This window comes from Sebastes fasciatus, chromosome 22 (assembly GCF_043250625.1).
Source record: "Sebastes fasciatus isolate fSebFas1 chromosome 22, fSebFas1.pri, whole genome shotgun sequence".
NCBI lineage: Eukaryota > Metazoa > Chordata > Actinopteri > Perciformes > Sebastidae > Sebastes > Sebastes fasciatus.
The window spans coordinates 21,155,890-21,182,169 of record NC_133816.1 but is presented as its reverse complement, the minus strand read 5'-3'; the positions used below and the strand labels follow the sequence as shown (position 1 = coordinate 21,182,169).

Here is a 26,280-nt window from a genome sequence, read left to right as displayed (position 1 = left end):
ATAAGAGCCCAGACCACCACCACCAACACCACCACCACCAGCACACACATATATATATATATATATATATATATATATATATATATATATATATATATATATATATATATATATATATATATATATATATATATCTCTACCCTGCTGACCACCGGGCTCTGGTAGTGTGTGTGGTGACCAACCTGCTATCACTATGATAGGAGGTTCTTAAGATACAAGAATACAAATAGAGACTTGTGTGAATTTAACAAACACATCTTTGTGTTTTACCGACTTTCACAAAACTGTACATTAGTGCCGTTTAACCAACGTAAAAAAGAGAACGTTTTTAAATAAATGGTGCAGTATTTCTGCACAGTTGCAGATAAAGATAAGGCTAAAATAATATTATTAGTATTAGTCAACATTTACTGAAAAAAGATAGATATCATTTCCAAAATTCACGACAATTCAAATGTTGTTATCTAACTAACTATTCTGCTTCAAGCCATATTTGTTGGCGTTTAGCCTTTCAAAAACTAAATTTTCACTGCGGTCAAAAAACTGTTCTGCCGCTTGCCGTACACAAAGGTAGGCACGCACCTGTATTAGCAGAGCGGTCTAGCAGCAATCTAACAGCACCATAAATTACAATTATATAACCACAATAACACAAAATATTAGGGCTGTCAAAGTTAACGCGGTAACGCAAACGATCTCCCGGAGGTTGTAACGGCTCAGCTTTGAAGCTAGAGTGAAGATACTGACATCATATGAAACTAGAAAACCTAGAGAATCCATCGGTACCAACCATGTCATACTAGCTCATCGCGAAGGAGGTTAAATAACGCTACGAAGTTGCGCAAAAATTTTGTCGGAGGAAAAACAATATCTTCATTTCGATTGACACTTCCTGCTTGGTAAATCCTCCAAAACGTCAAACTCCACTGAAATGTGCTCATCAGAAAATTCAACTTGTATTTATGTTGCTTCTGCATTAGACGTGGACAAATGTTAAAAATAATTCATGAGGATACGAACACAGTATAATAACACTACAGACTCAGACGGGAGTTTTCTATTAAAGCACGACTATGTTTAAACCTTTAATCTGACCCTCAGCTGAACAATGTCCATTGAAAACACACCACAAAGTTACAAACACAACAATAAAGTGGATGGTAGAACTCTGAATCTCTCTGGTCAGATAGGGATCTAGATAGTGTTTTGGAACCACGTTTAGTTTGATGTTGTGAGGTGACAAAACGGCATTCTTTAATCCCCAGATTGGCCCTCAGCTGAACAATGTGTATTCAACAAGCGATTCAACAAGCGGCATCAAATGGCCATGAACTCTTCATTATACAGAGCTCGATCTCCCCGAGAGAGAGAGCTCTGAGGTGAAATACAGGCCTGATAGAGTGTGTGTGTGTGTGTGTGAGTGTGAGTGTGAGTGTGAGTGTGAGTGTGAGTGTGAGTGTGTGTGTGTGTGTGTGAATGCTGCAATGCCACAGAAACAGTGGAGGCAAAGAGAGAGAGAAAGCAGAAACAAGGTATGAGAAAGAAAAAGAAAAGGAAACCAACAGAAGAAAGGTAAAGGCAGAAAGAGACGGAGATAAAGAAACAAAGAGGATTATGAAGAAGTTCATTAAAGGGCTGCACAAATCGCAGTATTTGTTAAAATTGCACTATTATTATTATATAAAACGGCTCCGATACCACTTTAAGGCAGCGTAACATTAACCTCTCGTCACCATCTTTCAGGTCCTATCGCACGCGCTCACGCTCCCTAACGGTGCCGGTGAGACGAGCCGGTGGTGCGCCCGGCCCTGCGGGGCCGAGATCCCACCTCAGCCAACGCGCGCCGGCCCTCCCTTTCATTGCGCCACGAGGTTTTGCTTGCACCCTCTGACTCGCGCGTGCGTTAGACTTCTTGGTCCGTGTTTCAAGATGGGTCGGGTGGGTTGCAGACATCGTTGCAGACATCGTTGCAGACATCGCCGCAGACCCCTGGCGCCTTTTACGTGGGCCGAGCCCCGCCCTGGAGGCACGACGCTGCTGGGCCGCACTAAGGAGCTGGTCGCGGCGCACTGCCATGTATGCGGGACTCCCCAGCCTGCCGTGTGTCGCTCACACCCTCCAGCTGGCTGTTAACGAGGGGCTTTTGGCACAGAGAAGTACTCGTATCGGTACTCGGTATCGGCGAGTACCCAAATGTAAGTACTTGTACTCGGTCTGAAAAAAAGTGGTATCTGTGCATCCCTAGTTTATTGGCTTACATAATCTTTAAACTGAGGTTGTAGAGATTTTAGGGATATCAAGCATTTGAAGATACTCCAAGAAATGACATCACAATAAGCAGAAATACCAACATGCAGCGATGTGCAGCGGGCACTGGCGGAGCATTTCTACTGCAGAGCTCCCAGTCTGACCAGTCTGCTGCCTCCCTCTCCTCTAACTCAGTGAGATGGACTTCAGTCCCGTGTTTGTTTACATTGATCACAACTCCGTCCACATTTCTCAGCATGTGTGAGCGTAACAAAGGAGTGTTGTTGCTCGACTACGGCTGGAAAAGCTTTAAGAACATGGAAAAGAGAGGAAGAAAGAGGAGAGTGGATGGAGATGGAGGCGGAGGAGGAAATGTGGTGGTCTTGATTGCAAATGGGATTCCACATCCAGGTTTACTAGAATAATAAATGAAACGGTTACATGCGCGTGCCTGTGTGAGAGCAAGTCGTCCTCAGTTAACAGGGATTTTCCAGTCCTGCCCGGTACCAGCAAACCATGCTGGGCATTCTGGTTTCCTTGTCTAATGGTAAATCATCGTCTCTGCCCAATGGCCTGTCACTCAAACCGCTGCAACGCCACTTTAATGGAGAAAACAGCTTCAGTGTGTGTGTGTGTGTGTGTGTGTGTGTGTGTGTGTGTGTGTGTGTGTGTGTGTGTGTGTGTGTGTGTGTGACCTCGGAGGTGAAGAGGTCAGACCTTTCAACACCTTCCCGAGACTCAACACACTCCTTTCCCTCTCTTTCATTATCCATGTTTTCTTCCTTCCCTTTCATTTCTTCCCCTCTCTAATCTCTCTCCCTGTGTTGTGTTTTCACCCTCCTCTTCCTGTTTTTGCCCCTTTAACCTCCCCGTGACCTCCCTCCTCCTCTTCGCTCCTCATCGTTCCTTATCGCTCTGCAGCCGAGTCACTCTCCTCTCTCCTTCCTGTAAACGAAGGCTTTACACCTCCGCTGACCTCTCTTCTCATCACGACAGCTTGTTCATCATTTAGATTATAGCGCTGCAGAGAAAGGTCTTGATGGTACATTAAGAAACGCTGAGACGGTGTCGTCTCCTTCGATGCCAGCGTTTTTAAATGATCCATACTGCAGCAAGAAGAAGCTAAATATCCACGTTTCCTCATCGTTTGTCGTCGTGACAACAAAGACCATCGATGCTTTTAGCCCAGGTGTTCCCAACCTGGGGAGACTACAAGGATGAACGAGACGATTACCCAGGTAGGAGATAAGAAAAAAGAAAATCCCCTCACAACTTTAGTATGACATGATGCTAACGTTAAACAGCCAAACCAAATGCTTTGTTTCTCCTCTCTTTTGCAACCCCCCTTCTCTCTCTCTCTCTCTCACCACCATGAAATCTTCTCTGTTCCCACCCTTCTAAACTTTCCTGACCTCATCCTCCTTCTCATCTATCGTTAAACGTCGCTCGCCCAATCTCTCTTGAATTCTCCTTCTTCTTTTCTCACCCCCTTTACCCTTCCTCTAACCTCACTCTCCCTTTCTTCTCCCTCCCTCCCTCCCTCCCTCCCTCCCTCCCTCCCTCCATCGCTCTTTTTGCCCGTTCATTTTCTCCTTCCTGTCAAAGTTCATGCACTTCCTGTCCCCCTGCCAGACACACTGAACAGAAACAGCCGACCCTCTGGCCGTGTTGGCCCGGTCACAGCCCCGACACACACACACACACACACAAACACACACGGACCCCAAATGTGCAACTAACCCAGTCGTGGCCCAGTCAACACCTCCACCCATGTCGCTTTCGCTCTAACTGAGATCTCACACACACACACACACACACACTGCAGCAGCAGCCTGGTTGGAGTGAAGCCAGACTCGAGCCGGAGGCCTCATCTTACAGCATCATATGTACATAAACCTTCAGGGCTCCACGGTGTGACGACACACCGTATATACCACGAGACGACGGAGCACATTCTGCCGTTACCCTCTTTGATATCTCTGGATGGATCAGGTGACTGCAGGTATCTGGGGATCTCAATTTGCCAAAAACTAGACTTCATCTTGCAACAGTTTCCAGAAAATGCACCGTATCACAATATCTATTAAAGGGCGATTCCATCTGCATTCTTTTCCAGGGTTTTTTCAAATGGAAACGCCCTTCAGTTACTGTTGGAAAGGGCTGTCTGACGACGAGGTAAAGTCTGGTGCTACAAACCGGAGTGCTTGTGGAACAAGTCGAGGATAAAACAACAGCCAGTGATGAAGAGATAAAAGATGGAAGTTATAGAGATAAGAAAGATGAACTCACCAGCACAGTGTAGATATGCAGACAGCGGTAAACTGGAGAGAAATCCACCAAGTCGTGAGCTCCTGGGACCTGCAGAGAGAAACACAGTCAGACGGGATGTACATGATGATTATCTTCATTGTCGATTAATCTGTGGATTATTTTCTCCATTAATCGATAAGTTGTTTGGTCTATAAAGCCCGAGACGACGTCCTCAAATGTCTTGTTTTGTCCACAACTCAAAGATATTCAGTTTACTGTCATAGAGGAGGAAAGAAACCAGAAAATATTCACATTTAAGAAGCAATCAGAGAATTTAGACTGTTTTTCAGTTATCAAAATAGTTGCTCATTAAGTTAATAGTTGACAACTAATCGATTAATCGTTGCAGCTCTACTTCACCGTTCATAAGTCATTTCTTATATACAGTCGTTGTTGCCGTTACTTTCTTTTTCTTTATCCACTCTATTTCTTACGTCATGCAAATAAAGCCAACTGAAATATAAAGAGAAAGAGAGCAAACAGTAATTAGACGGAGAAAAAAAAGAAAATATGATCTTAAGCAAACTGTGCTTGATGGGCTTTTGTGGCAGAACTAATAACAGAATATAAAACCGCTTATCAGAAAGTAAGATTAGTCTTCTTTCATCTTTATTTTAGACTGTAATACACAGATCTTTCTTTGTCTAGTTTTCAGCATTTCTCACTTTATTTATGTTATTTATGACATACATGTCATTCCATGTACTGTATCATTATTAGTTTATGTATTCACGGGATTTATTATTCATGTATTGCTGTTAAATTAACAATCTCGAAGATTTTCATTTAAATAAATGTATCCATCGGCGATTTGAGGTAACACAAAGACGACTGATCCTAAGGCCCACTGATGAAAGGCGTTGCATTTGCAGTATTACGAACTGTCAGCGGCGGCATGCCCCGGAAAAATCACCGCACAGTTGAGAAGTGAGATCTAAAAACGCTGAAGCTATAGGTGCCGCCAAAGAGTACTGAACGGAGATCTTTGAGATTGTAACTTTAAGTTTCTGGTGTATGTTTTGATCAAAACAGCAATAATTGTTTATCAGGTTAGGTTTTAAAATCAAATGTCACTGCCAATTGAACTTGGCTGTAAGAGAGAGAGAAGCCCTCTGCAGCACTTCATTACTTCGTCAATGTCACCAGCCGTTCATACCTCTTTTTCTCTCCATCTATCCCTCCGTCTAAACCATCCCACATTCCTCTCCTTCCTCCCTGCCCACATCCTCTGTCCTCCAGAGAACAACACAGTGGCAATTTACCCATTTTAACACACACAAAGCTGAAAACCATGTGCCCTATTGGCCTCTGGAAAGTTTGCTTTCTGTAAAAAAAAAAAAAAAAAAAAAAAAAAATCACACACACAATGCCAGCTTTGATGTGACCGCGCACACACACACACACACACACACACAAGACGAACAAACAAAGACCACTTAAACACAGAGGTGGAGGGATGGAGACGGAAAAGAGGGAGTGAGGAAGATTGAGGGCTGACTGGGGGACGATGACAGAAACAGAGAAAGACGGATACAAGCAGTTTGAAGTTGAAAGAATAGAAATGAATGACAGAAAGAGAAGAAGAGATGGAGAGAGTAAAGGTGGGAAAAGGTGAAGAAGACAAGAAAACAGGAAGAGGGTGAAGTCAAAAGAAAGGAAGAGAGAAGAAGAAAAGTAGAAGAACAAAGGGAGCAAATAGAAATAGGATGCTGAGACACTGGGGGCCGACTGTAAATGAAGGGAAGGGGAAAGACATGGCGCGGGGTGGCGTGAGGAGACGGGATGCCGACGGTTGGCATCACCGCAGCCAACGGCGCCAACGCGGTCGTAACCTTGGGCGAGCGCGGGGTCAGGCCTTTGTTCGAGCCCAAGGTCTTCCCGTGAAGAAGGTTGAGTCAAGTTTACAGGACGTAAATAAGCCGAGGGGACGACAGGGACCTGAACACAGAATGGCAGCGCGGGGGTTGCAAAAGTTCAGCTCTATTCTCTCCGACGTCTTCATTGTACTTCGCTTTCCTTGAGCGTGAACAACAAAAGCTCTGGTGATCCCCGCGAGGGGCGACGCAGAGAGTTCAGTGTCGAAACGCTTTGTGTCCACAGAAGTTCATCTTCTGAACAGTCTGTAAGCACGCTACTGATGGACTCAAACAACCTGCAGCTCCACAAACTGCTGGAACTGTGTGCTGATTACTTTATAAGATAACTTCATATGGTGGACTGTGGCCCCTATTTGTATCTAAGAAAAGCTGAGCCCCTCCAGGTTCGTGCCTCCCTTTGTGTGCGGCGGGCGGGAGAGCAAACATGTTTTCGGCCGCAGTGAAAATGTAGTTTTTGAAAGGCTTAACGCCAACAAATATGGATTTTTAGAAATGATTACATCTCTTTTTTTGTTTTTGAAAGGCTAAACGCCAACGCCGTGATGAGCCAGCAACACCACCTCTGCATGTGGTCTCGGACCCGTTGTTTTGATCAGCACCAGAGTTTGATTAAAACAGATTAAACGTCGGTTTGTGAAAGCACCGTAGAGATTGGCTGATGTCGTCCACTACAAATTTCCCAAACCCCACCTGAGACACGAGACGACATCTGACTGCTGGATAGAAGGAACGCACCAACTGAAGTGGTGGAGGTTTATAAGGAAAGGAAAGGAGACAAGGAGAGTCTAGGGGGAGAAGGGACACATGGGAGACATGAAAGAAAAGAGACTGAAAATGGAGAGACTACAAAGAGACTGCGACAGGAAGCAAGTTAAGCTGAGGCCAACGACCAATCAGAGAGGAATGGGATGGCCACATGTTGGCGATTAGAGGTCACGACACCCCGTCCCTTCTTTACTGTCTATCTGGAGAGGACAGATTAAATACATTCATGTGTGTGTTTGGTTGTAGTTCTCTCACTTCTTCATCCTCCTCTTCGTCCTCCACATCCAGAATGCCAGAGTCCTGTTCCGACAGCGGACTGCCACCCTGCCGGTCGATATCCGTCCCCGTCCCCATCGCCGCCGCCTCCTTTCTGCTGCGTCGTCCAATCAGAGCCCTCGGCTGTGCGGAGCTGTCCAGCGAGCGCTGCAGCTGGGCCTGAAGACAACACAGAAACACACATCAGAAGGTCACATTCAACCCCTCGGAGATTAGTTTGTTTGTTTGCTTCTCCTTCAGTTATTTCCTACATTTCCCAGAACACCTTTCAAACGCCACGGAGGAGGAAGAGGAGCTTGTTGCATTTAGCTTTTTGGCACAACTTCAGAGCAATGGACGCCCTTTGATTTTGAGGGGTCTGACACCAAAACCAGATGTTTACTGATAACAGTGATACACCGTCTGCAACCAAACTCCACCGTAGCGGTCCTGATACGTGCTACAGTTACACTTTATAATCACCAATAACGGCTCACATTTACCCGATTCCCATTCCCAAGACTGTTTCGGGAAAAGCTTAGAGATTGCGGATGATGAGCTCACTGGTTGAGACCTTTGAGGAAACTCCTCGTCTCGTGAAACGACTCATGGAAACGACCTATAAAAAGGTGATTCACCAAAGCACCTCAGAATACACCAGAGGGAAAACCGCTAGACAGGAAGGGAAGAACAGGAAGGATGAAGAGTCAATGAATCCCAAAACAAAGCACGTAAAATTAGCGCCGGGGACTTGAAAGTGGAGACGGGGACAGCTTACATGTTTGAGCTGAGCTTTACATGTAAAAACCTTCATTTCAATTTGGGTGCGCTCAAAACATTTAAGAATATTTGAACAAATTATCTGAAAGTGTTTCTTTACGCGTTGTATTTTATCGCAAAATTACACAACGGAAAATCACACTTCAAATATATGTCCATTTTAAAATAGGTTACTATTTGTTAATATGTTGTATTAGAGCTGCAACTAACGATTATTTTCATTCTCAATTAATCCGTCCATTATTTTCTCGATTAATGGATTAGTTGTTTGGTCTATAACATGTCAGAAAATGTTGATCAGTGTTTCCCAAAGCCCAAGACGACGTCCTCAAATGTCTCGTTTTGTCCACTACTCAAAGATATTCAGTTTACCGTCACAGAGGAGTAAAGAAACCAGAAAATAATCACATTTAAGAAGCTGCAATCAGAGAATTTTGACTCTTTTTCTTAAAAAAATGACTCAAACAGATTAATCGATTATTACAAAATAGGCGATTAATTTACATTTAGGTAACGCAGCGATGATCCTATTGTTGAAGTTTCCCCGAAATAAACTAAAAAAAGGGTGGGGCAAAGACAGAAGGAAATGCAACATGCAATGTAATATCTGATGTAAACCGTGTCCAGTTTATGTCGCTGTTTGGGTAAAAACAGAGTATCTATCGTGGGAAATGATGCATTCTGCCTGCGTAGGATCAGGAATACTAAAAATAATAACAACCAAACAGGAAGTTCTGGTTAGAAGTTAATGGAGCTGGTATCCAACACAACATGAAAACAGAGTCACGTCTCTTATAGAGATTGCCAAGTCTACGTCTGAGGGAGAGCAGCGTTTCCTATTGTTGTATGGGTATTGGACAAAGGGTACCAAATTTCTTCAAGTTATACTTTCTTTGTATTTTTATATCAAAATCCAATCATCTTCACGTAAGCTAGTACCAACCAATTTCAACCAATAACATCATGACATCCATCAATCTGAAACTTTTAGCAACAAGAAAGTCTTTGTGTACTGCAGCTTCGCATCACGCTTTAACTGTAAGCCCGCACACTTTTTAGTAGTGCAATCAAAGGCGAAGGATTTGTAACTGTGCACCGCTCAAATACTCCACTTCACAGTCAAAGCACAGAAGCTAAAGACGAGCTAACTTTCTTTTCACTGCACCTTTAAAAGGTTCTTTGAACGCTCGTTCCTATGCCGAGTCGCCTTCACGACATATTTCTGTGGGAAAATCTCGTCTTAGTGAGGCGGGAAACCCTCTCAGATCTAAGTGCATCTTTCCATCCACACCCAGATCCGCCTCGAGGTACTTTACGTGCTCTACGTGAATGCTTCGGCTTCCTCTCGGCGACCTAGTGCGCTTAAATCTGTCGATTAAGACGTCAATAAACACGTCAGCGTCCCGATTTGAGCTTTTAATGACAGCGGTAATGAGAAAAACTGGTGTTCATAGGAGGGTGGGTATGCACCGACCCGGGTAAACACAATATGTTGGAGGAATACAATGCCATCTTTGATCTGATGCCCACGCACATACAAGAATAATGAGTCACATCAGACAACAACAAAGTGGAAAGTCTCGTTTCTCGGTATAGAAGGTTACAAAGGAAGGGAGGTGAGACCTCTATTTACAGGAAAGAATAGGTAACAAACATAAATTTAAAAAATATATAGATTTTATTTATTTATTTATTATAATTTTTATTTTATAATTTTTATTTATTTATTTATGTATTTATTTTATTCATTTATTTATTCATTTATTTATTTATATATTTTTTTCCTCCTACTTTGTTTTTGAATAGTTTGTTTTTCAATTTACAGTTACTATCTGTTATATGTACATACTTCATTTCTTGTGGTTTAGGTTGTGTAGTCTTTTTTCTAAAGTAGACACACTAACAAGCATGATTAAAAAAAGAATATGTAAGAAACAAATTCAAAATTTTTAATTATTTGATTTAGTTATTTATTATCATTTTTATTTATATGTATTTATTTATATTATTATTATTATTCCTCCAATTCAAATTTTTTATTATTTATTTAATTTTTTATTTTAATATTTATGTATGAATGTATTTATTTATTCATTCATTCATTTATTTATATTATTATTATTATTAACTTTTTTTCTCCTACATTGTTTGTGAATAGTTTGTTTTTCAATTTGCAATTACTGTTATGCATACATATTTTATTTGTAGTGGTTTAGGTTGTTGTAGTAAACACTAACAAACATGATTAAAAAAAAAAAAGAATAGGTAACAAATAATCTCTAAAGACGCTCAGCAAAGGGGGTTTCCCCAGTTCCTCCAGACTCAGTCAACCAAAACTCTTGAGAGAACCAAAATACTGAAAGAGCGACAGAAACCGAAAATGGCACAGACCTCAAAACCACAAAGCGAAGAGTCTTGTTTTGTTTGTTTTTCTCTGCGTGTCGTTCCTTTCTAATCCGTCAAATGGTCGTTTTCTTTCTCTCCACTTAACAAATTAACATAACTAGACCTGAAAAGACGGCAGCCCATGAAAGACGGACGCGAGAGAAAAGCATCTAACCTAGAGTATGCGACGCTGCAGATACGTACGTCAGCACCTGCGTCACATAAACTCCACTTATTCGGCTTTTTTAGCATTCCTCAACAGGTGGGTGAGTTGTCCCCAAAGGCATCCGCTGGCAATACCACCTTCTGTTGCAAATAAGAAACCTTTTTAAAACCCCCGTCTTTTGTCGCGTTTCTCTTCAGGGGCGGCATTCGGCGAGGCACTTGAAGCTCAAGTGCGGGAACGTGCGTCATCTCTTGCGCACGATCCCGTAGGAAAAGAGGGAGAGCAGAGAAGGGGAAACATGGGGGAAGGATAGGACGAAGAGGAGAAGGAGAAAAGAGTAAGAGGAAAGGTGGTGAAGAGGAGATGGCAAGAAGACGTGAGAACAAGCAGCTGGGGATGAGGAGCAGAGTCAGAGCCACACTGTAATCCATTTAGTGCAAAATGACTAACTATATTCTAAATGATGCGATGTTACACTGTGGCGACACCACAAGGCAGCCCCGAGATAGAAGTATGTGCTTCGCTGACAAACTTCAAGGCGGTTCGCAGTCTTCTGTGTGTATTTGCGGCCTCGGCGCGGAAACTGACGGATATTGCAAGTGAAAGAGTAAAGTCCTGCTGATCGCCTTGTTGACAGGCGGTTTAAACCGGCCGTTTATTGTGGGAACGATTCGTGAAAAACAAGCGTCCACGCCACTCTCTGAAGGAGGAAATGAGAGGTTTATGTAGTTAGAGCAGGCTCTTATTTTGGAACATAGATAAATGTAATTTAACGTTACTTTAAAAACAAATGTAATCTTTGCCAGCAGTTAAGTTGTTCTCCAAAATAACTTTTCCAACAGCTGGTGGACTGTAGGCTGTACTGAGTTTTGAGTATTGAAGTTGGTGTTGAATGCTTGGCCAGATATTTCCTGATCTCACTCAAGATATCCGGCACAATTGCACATCTTAGTACTTTTCTTTTGCAGTTTTTGTTTTAGTGGAACACAAACACACATGAGGATGATGTCACCAGGGCTAATACAATACAGCTCATATGTTATCAGAAGATAGCTTTGTGCCAAGGGTTACTTTCACAATAGGTCCAGGAAGAAAGAGAGGCATGAACAGAAAAAAAACCAACAACAGGGCATCAAGTTAGGATCCATATCAGTCTCAGTCCATCTAGTCCTCAAGCTGTACAATATCCCTAAAGGTCCTGACACACCAGGCCAACGGTCGGCCGTCGGACAATTTGGGGCCGTCGGTGAGCGTTTGTCGGTCTAGTTTTTGCGGTGTGTCCCGGCACCGTCAGCTCTAGTCTGCCCGTGTCGGAGCTTTCTCGGCCGATTCGGCATGTTGAATCGTCGGCAGAGCTCATCGGTGAGAGAAATCACTCTGATTGGTTGTTCAGCTTAAACAAATCAACGCACGAGAAGAGAAACAGAAGTGAGGAAAGCAAGCCAACGAGTAAAGTTAAAGAGGAAAAACGCATTTTTCACCCTCATCTCATCTGATCATTCCAATACACAGATATTTTCACAACAACATCTGGAATGAAGCTAAGTGGTGAGTGAGAGCGGTGTGAAAATGGTCGGTAAACGCTGCATTGTTTCATTTACGTATCATAACAACGGCTTGTTTACCCGCCGTCCTCGGTCTTCCTGTTTCCCCTTTTTTGAATGACGAATACAGACTACCGCCGCCTGCTGGTGTGGAGAGTTATTTCCTCTCACGCAGATGCAGAACGCACGTGTTAACTGTCCGTCGACTGTCGTCTTTGCGGTGTGTTCGAGTGCAACTTGTCGACCAAAACAAAGCTTGGCGACGCAACAGTTGCCCTTCGTTGTCGCTAGTTCTCTGATGTCGGGTTGGTGCGTCTCAAGCTTTACTTATTACCTTTCTCAAACTGCAAATGATGCTGTTTTACCACATCGGTTTTATCTGTATAGTTTTCACTCTGTTCATGTCAAGAGTTTTCATTCACATATCTGGAGGTCAGAGGTCAAGGGACCCCTTTGAAAACAGCCAAGCCAGTTTTACCCTCACCAAAATGTAGCGTAAGTTTGGAGCGTTATTTATTTCTTCCCGACAAGCTAGTATGACAGGGTTGGTACTGATGGATTCATTAGGTTTTCTAGTTTCATAGGATACCAGTATCTTCACTCTAGCTTTAAAACTGAGCCTGTTACAACGTCTGAAAGACAGAGGTTGGGCCAGTGCCACTGTATTCTATTCTTTAGTCTTGTGCAGATGATTTGTGTTAATATGTTTGAGAAGTTTGTTTTATTTTAGTAAATTTAAAGAGGCGTTTGTAGGAAAAGTATTTAAAAATTGAATTTAAAGTATTATTAAAAAAACTTATTGTTTTGGTACCAAAGCACCGGCTTACTCATGACGTACTCAAAGTCAACTGCACAGCTGTATCATGCAGGACATCCCCACTATAGATCACTTTTTGGCAGGCAGAAATAATGGTGTCCGATGGCAGTGAACTGTGGAGCATTATTCGGCAGACACACACACACACACACACACACACACACACACACACACACACACAGAGTGAGTGACACAACGACCTGTAACGCTCTATTTTCCCCCGTGATGGTTCAATACAGCGACCCAGCGCGTGCCCTACGCCACCCTCGCTGCACGCACACGCATGTGTGTGTTCAGTAACTAGATACAGGTAATCAATCTTCTTCCACTTCACAGGCCCAACAGTCTGGTTCCCATTAGTGTGTGTGTGTGTGTGTGTGTGTGTGTGTGTGTGTGTGTGTATGAAACTACCGAATACACAGCAGAAGCTCTGAAAGTGAATAAAAGAAAAAAAGAGGAGGAAGAGAAGGAGGGAGGGATGGAAAGATGAGGAGATGGAAAGAGAGAAAGACAGACGGACATCTAGAGAAAGAGGAGGAAATGTGATGTGACAGAGGAAGAGAGGAAATGACAGAGGACGAAGACGACTGGAGATGATTCCTCCCTTCTTTCCCTTTTATTTAATCCTTCATCTGTATCTCGTCCTACTCTTCTTCTCCTCACTGTTTTCATCCCTCTTCATCTTTCACCTCCTCCTCCTCAGAAAGCTCGCTTTACATACGGTGATACAACGAAATACGATCCAGGATACGATCATGAGTTTGAAGGCTTTAGTAGACGTTTATGATGCAATAATATGATATGGTACAATAAGGATTACCCGCTGGTCCGGGGCAAGTGAAATGCCACTACGGACTAGTAAAATCTAGTGACTCTAGCAACTCTAGCAACACTGTGTCCTAACTGGATGCGATGCAAGCAAGCACCAACGACAACATCAGCTTGGTTTTCTATCGTAGTGTCCTAACTGGCTGCGAGCGGCACGGTGCAACACAACGTCATAATCAGACGCTTGCATCCAGCTAGGACGCGTTGTAAGGAGTGAGTCATCTCGCTTCCTTGTGAGTTGCACATATGCTGTACAGTACCGGCACTCCCGACCATCCCTGATCCTCTTCTTCACCTCCAACTCCATTTCTTTACTATGATATCCTTAACTTCTCTCGCTTCCTTTACTTCCAGTATCTACCTTTATTATCCTCCTTTTCTCTCTTCTTCCATTCCCCCCTTTCTCTCCTTCCATCCTCTACCTCTATCATTTTCTCCATCTTGTTCCTCCTCTTCCCTTTACACCTTTTCTCTGTTGTACTCTTCTTCCTCTTTCTCTACTCTTCCCTCTTTCAAACCTGTCCTCTTTTTCCTCCTCTCTCAATCCTCACCCTTTCTACCTCCCCATCTATCATCTTTCAATGCCTCCTTTACATATTCCTCTCTTCTTTCATCCTCTACCTCTATCATTTTCTCCGTCTTGTTCCTCCTCTTCTCTGTTGTACTCTTCTTCCTCCATCTCTTCCTCTTTCCCTACTCTCTCAAACCTCCTTTCTCTCAAACCCTCTTTGCTTTCTTCTTCTCCACCCTTCTACCTCCTCCCTCCATCCTCTCACCTTCTGCCTCCCTATCTATCTTCTCCTCTCTCTCCCTCCTTTTTATACATCTTGTTCCTCCTCTTCCTCCTTTTCCCTGTTGCTTCTTCCCTCTCTCAAACCCCTCTTTCTCCCCCCCATCTTCCTCCTTCTCTCCCCTTCCTCCTCCTCTTCTATGGGCATGTGGCAGCAGACAATAGCTCCATTGTAAAGCCCTGTGCTCTCCTCCGTCTCCTCCCTCCATCCCCTCCTCTTTCCCCAGATCTATTTATTTTCACATCGTTGGTGGAGGGAGCTGCAGCGACGGCCGGGTACAGAGAGTTACAGCTAATTTGGAACAGAGCGCAGCAGAGAGACACGCTGTCTGAGAGAGAGGAAGAGATGGAGAGACAGGGGGGGGGGAGAAGAAGAGAAAAAAGGGACAAAAGGAAAGGAAGGAAAGAAAGAAGAACTTCTAATTCGATCGTCCGCACACACATAAACACGCTTCCCTCTGATTGAGTGTGAGCGCTGCGAGCCAAACATTTGATACTACAACATAATCCCAGTATCAGTATCAGGGCTGCTGGACCGCGGGGGCTTCAGTAATCTCCCTCTAATTAGTGGTGAGCGGAGTTAGCGGTTAGCTTCTTCAGTGACTGCAAGTGGATTTTCTACGCCTGTGATTCTCAAGAGTGCGGTCACCGGGACCCCCCACCTAAAGGTCACGGAGGGGTTCACAGTGTGTGTGGAGGGGGAGTGATACGTGAGGACTAACTTCAGGCTCGTCTGAAGACTCATTCCTCTGCGTTTGCTGCACTTCTCGGTGTTTTTGTCGTCATAGTTTCAATGTGATCTCAACATTAAGGGTCTTTGTAAGGTGCCCCCGGGTAGAGATGTCCAAAAGATGTTCCCTCACTTAGTGTTTTGATGATGCCATGGCTAACATGTCGCTGCAAAATCTCCCAATCGCTGTGAGATGTGGTGACTGTGAAGGCCGAAGCAGATAATTTTCTTACTAATGACCCCCCCTCCTGCCCTGAAGAGAACCAATGTGTGAGTCTGTTGCTTCCAAGAGGACCTTTAATCACTGGTCAACCAGAAGCAGCAGTGTGTTGGATTAAGAGAGAGAAATGATCCTCTAGTGACACCTAGAGGACAAAATCATCTTCTTTCAGATCAGAAAGTTCAGTCATTATTAGTATGTCAGTCAGTTATGGTTGTTTTAAAGGGGTCAACAGTTTGGACTTTAAACCTCTATCTAAAGCCAACAGATCATTGTCGGCGGGCTCATTTGCATAAAGTTGAGATTTCTCAACTTTATGCAAATACAGTACCTCTCCAACTCGCCGCAACACTCCCAGCATGCACTGGGTGACAGCTTCTCCTGCTTTCCATAGGAAATGAATGGAAAGCGTTGAGACGCCCTCCATCACCAGATCTGATGGAAATGCGTCGATAGAGGAGCACTACGCCGGTGAGTGGAACTGCTGGAACGCCACCCTGAAAATATAAACTAAGGGATGTTCTCCGCCTTTTCATTTTGAAAGAGCAACGGCCAATGAGGACACTCTAACACTTCATCACTCAGTGACAGACTTTTGCGTTCGTAGAGCTGGCCCTCTGCGGTTCAGCCAAAAACTGAATATTTTGTGCATGTAAACGTATTGAATGATCTTCAGAGCTACCGTGTGATTAGTGGACGACCCTCTAGACCTCCTGAACCACAGCAGCCCCGACTTTGATACTGCAGGAGAGAGAAGCAGGAAAGACATGTGGGGCAGAAAGACTGGGACAAAGTGCGAGAAAGGTCCCGTTTAGACCTCGACACTAACGTGACGACACTACAGACCGAGTGGCCACTTCTCTCAGAGTCTCCGTCCTTTCATCTGTCTGTCGTCAGGTCGCTCCTTCCTCACCCCGCCATCCTGAAATCCCACGCAACAACATTCCCCAAATAATGGAGGCACACAAATAAACAAGGAGGCCTCACTTTGAGCTATTGGATACCACAAGAGAGCACACGAGCACACACACACACACACACACACACACACACAAACACACACTCATCGTATAGAACTTCCTCGGCCTTGGAAAACAGAAAAACAATTAGGTAAGCGCTGAAAAGCAGCGTCTCTGTGTGTTGTGAATGTTCATCGACGAGCCACGCCGTCTCCTGCAGCGTCTACATGTTTACTGGCAGTGCAACCACAGAGCAACACACACACACACACACACACACACACACACACACACACACACACACACACACACACACACACACACACACACACACACACACACACACACACACACACACACACACACACACACACACACACACACACACACACACACACACACACACTGCTGCTGCTTCTGATTAACAGACAGACATGATGGAGAACACAAAACTATTGTGGTATGAGACAGACGTGCCAGTAACACTGTACAGTCCTTATCGGCAGAGGTAGCAACTACGAAATGTAGCAGGCAGACTCACTAACACACACACTACATTAGTTATGTGAAAAGTTGCATTGTGGGTAATGTAGGCACCAGGTTTTGATGAAGGAAGAAGAACGTGTGGAATAAAAAAAACGACGACATTTCTGGTTCTTTTGCTCACATTTTGATCCTTTTGAGCACGCCGACCGCCGTCTAAGTTACTGTATGTACCGTCAATACACTGACTATAAGGATGTATATATACTGTACATGTAGCAGCGTCATCATGCAGAAACCTACGTCAGGTCACCACGAGGGAAAAAGTTTTTAGAAGAGCTTGAAGGCAAAACAGCATTTGACACTAAAACATACTTTGACCGCTGATAAAAACCTAAAAAAATAAATAAAAAAGAATGGGCCCGCCCTTTAACTATGCATCATGTTATTATGTGAGTGTTTGGTCTACCTGTTTGATGGCGGTCTCTCCGATCTTGTCCGAGTGTTTCCGGATGCTCTCCAGGAAGTCTCTCAGCTGCGTCATCGCCGTGTCTCGGATCTGCGTCCTCAGTTTGGGGATGTTTTCAGCCATGATGGAGCAGAAGCGGTACTGACCCGCCCTGGGAAGACACGTGTGCTCCAGCTGCTCCAACGTCCGCAGCGCCGGGTAGTACCTAACACACACACACACACACACACACACACACACATTTATTCAATCACACATTGTTTTCTTATGAACGTTTTGTGCCGATTCAACCGGTGAGTTTCTGGTTACGGGATGAGACACGCAGCATTAAAACAACGTCCTGGCTGTCAGGACTAAAGAAACACACAAAGATAAACACACAGAAGTAAACACACTCAGATACACCTCAGGGATCTTTGACAATACAATATCCCCCCCAAACACTTCACTCCACTTCACTCCACTGCATCTCTCACACACACTTTTCACTTTCCCTCCGGAGGATGCTGGCTGACCTCTCGCTGCTCTCTGCAGCCGCAGGACGGAGAGAAGAAGAAAAACACACAAACAAACGACAACTTTATGAGCAACCAGACTCCTGTTGATCTGCAGGTCAGGCCGAGGGCAGGGAGGGAAAATCTATTCCCAACGCTCTGGCTCCACCTAGTGGCGACAGTTAATGGGAGACACTACAGGTGGATATGGTACATTGACTAATAGATATCACCAAGAAACGTCCCCAGTTCATTACTGACTTTAAGACAATTATTTTTCTGTTACAAGTTTTCTGAAATGTTATGTTTAAATATGTAAATGAGGCATTATCTAATGCTAACTTTGGGTGAATTTAGGAGAAATCCAAATAGACAAAGTAGTAAAACAAACAGCTAAATGTGTATTTTGGATGTTTTCTTTCCACTAGTCTGAAAGAAGACGTTCTGGATGTTATGGATGCAAAATAGCCCAAAATCTAAAAAATGACCAGTGCATGAAAAACAAAGTTTTTGCCTGTATTAGTCAAAATGCACCATTTACTAATGTGATTATTATTCATATTAAAGGAGCATGTGCTTCCTGTCATTAAGGGCGCATGTTTAGTCCGGTTGAACCAAACCCTGGAGGAGTGTTTACCCCCTCGGTGCGGGTCATTTGGGTCGGTGTGAACGCCGGCCACAAACTCTGGAGCGGACCAAACCATCGCTCTCTGGTCCGCCTCAAAGGGGGGGGTCTTGGACCGCTTTCAAGTGAACTCTGGAACCGTTCATTTCTGGTGTGAACATTCGAACCAATCACAGGAAGCACAACATTTATGTGTCATTTCATTGGTTAAATAAACATTTGCTTTTCCTGTTTTGTTGACGGACGAACTAGTAGTCCTATTTGCACATTTGCTATCACTGAATGTAAGATAAGATAAGATAATCCTTTATTAGTCCCACAGTGGGGACATGTGCAGTGTACAGCAGCAGATGGGACAGGAAGAAGAACAAAAAGCATCGGTAAAAACAAAAAGCAAGATACAACACGGTGCAAAAAGCAAAACAAAAGTGAAACAAAATATGAACATTTTAAATACAAGGAAATATAAAAATAAGAACAATGTACACAGTATTGACAATTTGATAAATTTACTGTTTATCAGACCACAACAAGACAATAATTAGCCAGCTAGCGCACCCAGCAGTCCCTCCGCCTCACTCCCCGCCGCTAGGAGACCAGTTTGCCGGTAGGAAGGCGGTCGACAGCTCCGTAGTCTCCCAGCCAGCTGTAGAACCCACTGAGTGAAGGACTACAAACCTTCCTTATGACCTGCTGAGTGAAGGACCACAAACCCGACCCCCCCTGACCCTGCAGGGGTGATGTCGACTGCATTTATAAACCTTTATCTTCAGAACATGTCATCTACGCATACCCAAGATGTTGATACTCGAACTAAAATGTGTGTAAACGCAGAAAAAAAGTGAGAATGAGAATGAGTAACTGACCTTTTGGCTCTCATCTGCTCCTGAAGTCTGCTGTACATCTCCAGGACTAAGGAAAGAAAAGAGAGATGAAGAAAAAGACAGTTGATCTGATGATCTTGCAGGACTGCTCGGGGTTAAAACAAGTGTTGTTTGTGCTTGTATGAGCAGATAGATCTACCTTAAACACAGTTTCAGGCCTGAAACATGAGCCTAACATGTGCATCTCCTATCTAGTGTGTGTTACCTGGTAAGCAGTGCGTCAGTTTGTCGATGGTGGTGGCGATGTTCCTCTGTTGCACTCGACACTGCTGCAGCTCCTCCATAGTGCTCATGAGCTGAAAACAGGAGATTTCTGAGTTAGCTTTAGTTAAGAAGTCTCCAGAAACAAAGTCCTCATTGGTCGATATTGTCGACTTACCTTCTTGCCATCACCCTGAAGACGCGTGTTGGTCTCAGTCACCTGACTCTGAGAGAGAAAAACAACAAACACATGAGAGGAGAGTCTCAGTTTGTCGTTAAACGTTGAGCTCTAACCTTCGTCCCTCAGTACTCTCTCTCTCTCCTCCTCCTCCTCCCCGTCCATCCTCACCTTCAGTTTCTGCGCCTCCCCTCGTACTTTGAGCAGCTCTGTGATGGAGTCGACGAACCCCTGGAAGTGGTGGTTACACATCTTCTCGATCTCGCGGTCGTGGTTCCTGATCCGCACGTCCAGTTTCTCCATGAAGAGGCCATGTTCCCGGCCATCGTACACCGACCTGGACGGAAAGAACAAGAGCAGACAGCGGCTAAGAAGGGGGGGAGATATTTACTCTCTTTTTAAATCCTATGAACTCTAAGATCACTTTTGAACTTTGAATTTTCACCCCTTAAGACTGGAGTTTTTCCCTTTTTGGTAACTTTTCTAGTTCCACTTCTTGTACATCTTCTGAAAGTTTGGGGTTTGGAGACTCAAGCAATGATAAAAATACAGCTAAACCTTTTCTCTGCATAATAAGATCGTAAACACAACAATGAAGAAAGTTACTCCACTTCTACATGGCCTACAGACTTCAATGTGGCGTCAAGTAAAACATTACAAATCCACATTTATTTACTTATTTTAATGAGTTATGAGGAACCTTGTCGAATAAATGAAACATCTCTAAAGACGAGAAAGAAAGTTAGAACTGAACGACTAATGAAACGCTCAGAGAAAAGGAGGAACGAGGAAGAAAGGGAGACGGATGTGTGGAGGGATCCAGCTGTGGAGCGGGTGCATCGACACTCTGTGTCCATCAGGGGGCGTTATTGTGTCGCTCTTCAGCAACACCATGCTCATCATTTCCATTCATTAACTGCTGCAGCTGCATTCACAGCACAGCAGCTAGTTTCCACTTCTTCAATGCCTTCATGCTCTTACAATCACTGCCATTACTCATCCTGTGTTACATTGAATTCTTAAAGAAGAAGAGGAAGTAAGAAGCATGTTTGACAACAGTAAAAATACATCAAAACATCCGTTTACAAACCCTCACACAACTCGTGCCGGATAATCCAAGTCTCAGTTATCCAGTCGTATGCTCATCACTTCCCAAACACATGCATCTTCGCTAAAACCTCACTATTTAAAACACTTCCGCATAAAAAGTCTCACGCTACTCGTCCGAACGAGTCCCAAGTGGTTTAACTTTTCTCCGTTTGTGGATTCTCCGTTCACCGTGGAGACATGAGAGAGAAAAATAAAGTTTTCTTCAAGACTTCAAGGCGAAACGGGGCGAGTGTCTGATAAACAAATACGTTACATATCGTTATCACAATGTCAATTTACACAATAAACACATCACCAAAGACTTTTTGGAGTTAGTTGAAAGCGAGCATCAGTAGAAAACTGCACTTTCTTTATTGGTTCCTTTTGTATTCACTTCAATGTTCAATTCAACAAGCAGTGTGTTGTATCTAGCAGCAGAAAGGCAGAACTGAGTACTCTTAATATCTGTTTATTTATCACAGGTAATATTCAAAGTTATCGCATATTTTCTCTCATATCGTGCAGCCCTAATACAAATGGTCATTTTGTGGGTGAAGTATTCCCAAAGGGAGACTCGTGGGTACCCATAGATCTCATTTACATTCACATATCTGGAGGTCAGAGGTCATGGGACCCCTTTGAAAATTGGCCATGACAGTTTTTCCCTCGCCAAAATGTAGCGTATGTTTGGAGCGTTATTTAACCACCTTTGTGACATGCTAGTATGACATGATTGTTACCAACAAGTTCTTTAGGTTTTCTAGTTTCATATGATACCAGTATCTTCACTCTAGCTTTAAAACTGAGCGCTACAACCTCCAAAAGACTCCACAGCATTACTCCACTATAACTCATTTATAAACTGGTCCCATATGAACACAAACCTAGAGATAAATAAAATGAGAGTATTTTGATGTACAAGTCTTCTCTGGAATAGCACAGTTCTTCCTGTGTTCTTTCCCGTCTAAAAACAGCACAAACACACACCTGTGTACGTCCTGAACCCCCCGCCCTTCCTCCTGTTGACCAGGAAATGCCCGACTCGTACAATAGAGAGCAGGTCTGACGCCACAATCTAAAATTAATACAATGAACTACAAGACTGACTGCATGTTTGCATGCAAGTTCACCAAGTGCATCCAGAGTCTGTTCAACCACCACGGCCCTCGACAAACACTGTAAAGTCACCGGAGGATAAAACAAACACTGAAATGATATCATAAATAAGTGAATGAATGAGAGAAGAAAGGAGCTGAGTCAGCTGTTTAGTTTCTCAATACTTGGATCATAGTTACGGTCATAGACAGAACAGACACATGAGGACGTGTTGCTTTTTGGTGAACAATAAAATAAAGATGATTTCATTCTCCTGTGAAGTCTCCAACAATAGCTGGCTTCCTGACATTGTGCACTAGTGTGAACAAGTTCAGATTAGCAGCATGTGTGTTAGCGGTGACTGGTTTCACTCCCACAGTAACTGGTACTGTCTGACACCAACAGGAGAGGAGAGGAGCATGCTGCACTTCTTTCTACATGTCTGTTTCCAACTACAGGATGGTGCTTCAATCAAATGGGATGCAGTGAATAAATCAGTTGTTCCCAACATGAATCTTAATCTGAGACGAAAACTGTGACAGAGAATAGTTTGTTTTGTCAGTTTGTTCAGTAACGTGTGCTTTCTCTTGTGACACACCTTAAGACTAAAACACACTGCTGCCGCGGTGGCGTGTCATGGAACACACGTCTTATTTTCTCTTTTGTAAATCTACTATTGCTCCTTAATAAATAAATAAAAGAGAGGGGGGAATATGACGATGATGGAGGGAGGGATGCAGATGTTGAAGGAGGTGGAGTTAGAAGAGGAAACGATGGCTGCTTGGGGAACTAAAAGTTTGAAAGCAAGGAGCACTGACACGAAGAAAGCTGCTCTGAGTTATGACATCATTGTAAACGGCTACCCGTGTGTGTGTGTGTGTGTGTGTGTGTGTGTGTGTGTGTGTGTGTGTGAATTGACAGCTGGCTAAATAGGATCTTAACCTTCTTAAGTGTGTATGAATGAATGTGTGTGTTGGTGTGTCTTCCCAAGTTCAGACTGATGACTCAGCAGGGTGTGTGTGTGTGTGTGTGTGTGTGTGTGTGTGTGTGTGTGTGTGTGTGTGAGAGAGCTGTAACAAGCTTGTGGCAAGTTCCTCCCTACAGAAACACACACACTCCTTCGTGCCACGCTAAATGTCTGAAACATGAGAATATTCCAGCCAGAGCTCTGCAGCGTGACTGATATCAAAATCATAATGCTGTTAAAATGATTCTCCAACATCAGTATTTACCCATTATGGCAGATGGATGTTTGCACAATGACGTATAATAATATAACTCAAATAGATGTTCAATGCATGGCCTGCATGACATCACACAAAATTATTTACACCTGCAAAACAAAAACTTTTTTAAATAGGGCTGTCAATTGATTCAAATATTGAATCACGATTAATCGCGATTGTCCGTAGTTAGTCGCGATTAATCGCAAATGAACCACATTTTTATCTGTTCATTTGTTGGTCACATTTTTAGGAGGTTAATAAAAAAATTTAAAGTTACGTTAATGTGTTAAAGAAATTTGTTTTGTTTAAACAAATTTGCTTTAACCTGTTATTATCACATTAACTTTGACTTTTCAAATTATTATGCTATTATATTATTATATCAGTGGCAAAAAATGGTCTTAAAATGACTATAACATCGCGATTATTTCTGGGACAATATATCGTCAAAATGAGTAATCGTGACAGACCTAAAGACTACCATAACAAAATAATATCCCTCAGCCAGTCTATTATTTTCATACGGACTCTTCTCGTGAACGCAGTAAACACGACCCCATTTGAAGGCACCAATACTCTGACCAGTCGACGGCAAAGCATCAGTGTCGTTGCTATGGTTACCTGAACTTTAAAACACCACTTTAAAACTGTGGTTTTAAACTGTCCAGCACAACTACTATAAATGAGCACCTGCCAACCAATCAGAAACCAGCGTTTTCTATGTCCATATAGTAGAAAACCACACACAGAAAAGGTCCTCTGTCATTAATGGCTAAATCTGAAGAAAGTCACCAGCTGCACAGTGTTAAACACCGGGTGGAGCTCACTCACACACACACACACACACACACACACAGAGACACACACACACACACACACACACACACACACACACACACACACACACAGACACACACACACTCACTCACACAGACAGAGGGAGCTTTTTAAAGTCATTGACAGCATTCTCCTTTCTTTCTTTCTTTCTTTCTTTCTTGCAGCAGCACGACTGCAGTTGACTGATTAGATTAGCCGACGCAACAAGCAGCACACCGCCGTGAAGTGAGCTCAGAGACAAACATGAACAAGGTTTGTTACACATTCAGCTGTTTCTGAAGCAGCGACGGGCAGAAAACAACTCAAGCAGGGTTCAAATTCACTGCAACATCTGATTAAAGCAACGTTGTATTCTTGCAGTATTTGGCTGAAGCAAAAACAGAAAAAAAAAAATCAGATTTTTTTTATAGGGCTGCAACTAACAATTACTTTCACTGTCAATCTGTTGGTTATTTTCTGGATAAATGGATTAGTTGTTTGGTCTATAAAATGTCAGAAAATTAAGAAAAATGTTGTTTCCCAAAGCCCAAGATGACGTCCTCAAATGTCTTGTTTTGTCCACAACTCAAAGATATTCACTTGACTGTCACAGAGGAGGAAAGAAACCAGAAAACTCCCATTTAAGAAGCTGCAATCAGAGACTTTTTTTAATTATAAAATGACTCAAACCGATCATCAAAATAGCTGGCGAATAATATAATAGTTGACAACTAATCGATCAATCGTTGCAGCTCTGTGTGAAATGTACCTGACTGTGAATTAATCACGTGTGATGTCATCATTTTCACATTTTCATATGTGAGAAATCTTATGTATGTAATGTGCTATATTTGCATGTGAAATCAGTTTCACATCAGAGGAATTCACATGATTCTTTTGTGATCAAAATAGTGCAGAATAAAATGAAATGAGATAAAATATAATGTACCAGTGTTGACAAGAAAAGGATAGAAAATAGATTAATAGAAGGATCTTCATTGCAACAAAAAATGATAGTTAAAGAATAGTTTTAGTTCTAGGGCTGCAACTAACCATTATTTCACCGTCAATTAATCTGTTGATTATTTTCTTGATTAATCGATTCGTTTTTTGGTCCATAAAATGTTATAAAATGGAGAAAAATGTCCCAAGATGACGTCCTCAAATGTCTTGTTTTGTCCACAACTCACAGATATTCAGTTTACTGTCATAGAGGAGGAGAGAAACCAGAAAATATTCACATTTAAGAAGCTGCAATCAGAGAAGGACGGGGTTACAGTGGACTCCCTTCACACAATTGGAAGACCTCGATTTTGCAGATGACTTGGCACTGATCTCAGGAACACACACACAAATGCAACAGAAGACAAACAAATTACATGAACACAGCAAACAGCTAGGCCTCATGATCAACGTTGGAAAGACCAAGGTCATGAGGATCAACACTAAATCCCACCAAGGAATAAATATCAAGGAGCAACCCCTAGAAAATGTGGCAGAGTTTGTCTACCTGGGAAGCAACATCAGCACAGACGGAGGAGCAGATAAGGATGTGGAGCTACGCATCAGCAAAGCAAGACATGCCTTCAGAACACTCCGACCTGTATGGCTCTCTTCCCAGCTCTCCAAAAACACAAAAATCCGAATTTTCAACTCAAATGTAAAATCTGTCCTTCTCTATGGCTGTGAAACCTGGAAAACCACAAACACAATCACCAACAAACTGCAAGTGTTCATCAACAACTGCCTCCGATACATACTGAGGATATGGTGGCCCAGAAAAATTACAAATACAGACCTGTGGAAACAAACAAACCAGGAGCAAATCAACAAAGAAATCAAAAGGAGAAAGTGGAGATGGATCGGGCATACACTCAGAAAACAAGAAACAAACATAACAAGACAATCTCTGGACTACAACCCACAAGGAAAGAGGAAGCCAGGGAGACCAAAAAACAACTGGAGACGGTCTATGCTTGACGAGTTAAACAAGATCGGGACCTCCTGGCAAGAAGCAAAGACCACTGCACAGAAGAGAGTGAGGTGG

At 43.1% G+C, this 26,280-nt stretch overlaps 1 protein-coding gene across 4 annotated transcripts in view; it reads right to left on the bottom strand.

Annotated features, from left to right (window-relative positions):
* Nucleotides 1-26,280, bottom strand: part of exoc6b (exocyst complex component 6B) — a 106,492-nt gene that overhangs the window by 74,304 nt on the left and 5,908 nt on the right. For all 4 annotated transcript variants that reach the window (XR_012592511.1, XM_074624248.1, XM_074624249.1 and 1 more), the window contains exons 2-8: nucleotides 20,179-20,344; nucleotides 20,008-20,055; nucleotides 19,834-19,924; nucleotides 19,611-19,656; nucleotides 17,626-17,830; nucleotides 7,455-7,634; nucleotides 4,537-4,605 (exon numbers count right to left, since the gene is read on the bottom strand). Coding sequence is in view for 3 of the 4 variants with exons in the window: in XM_074624248.1 (XP_074480349.1) it covers nucleotides 4,537-4,605; nucleotides 7,455-7,634; nucleotides 17,626-17,830; nucleotides 19,611-19,656; nucleotides 19,834-19,924; nucleotides 20,008-20,055; nucleotides 20,179-20,344 (805 nt within the window). In the remaining variant the exon portion in view is untranslated. The remainder of the gene's footprint in view (nucleotides 1-4,536; nucleotides 4,606-7,454; nucleotides 7,635-17,625; nucleotides 17,831-19,610; nucleotides 19,657-19,833; nucleotides 19,925-20,007; nucleotides 20,056-20,178; nucleotides 20,345-26,280) is intronic.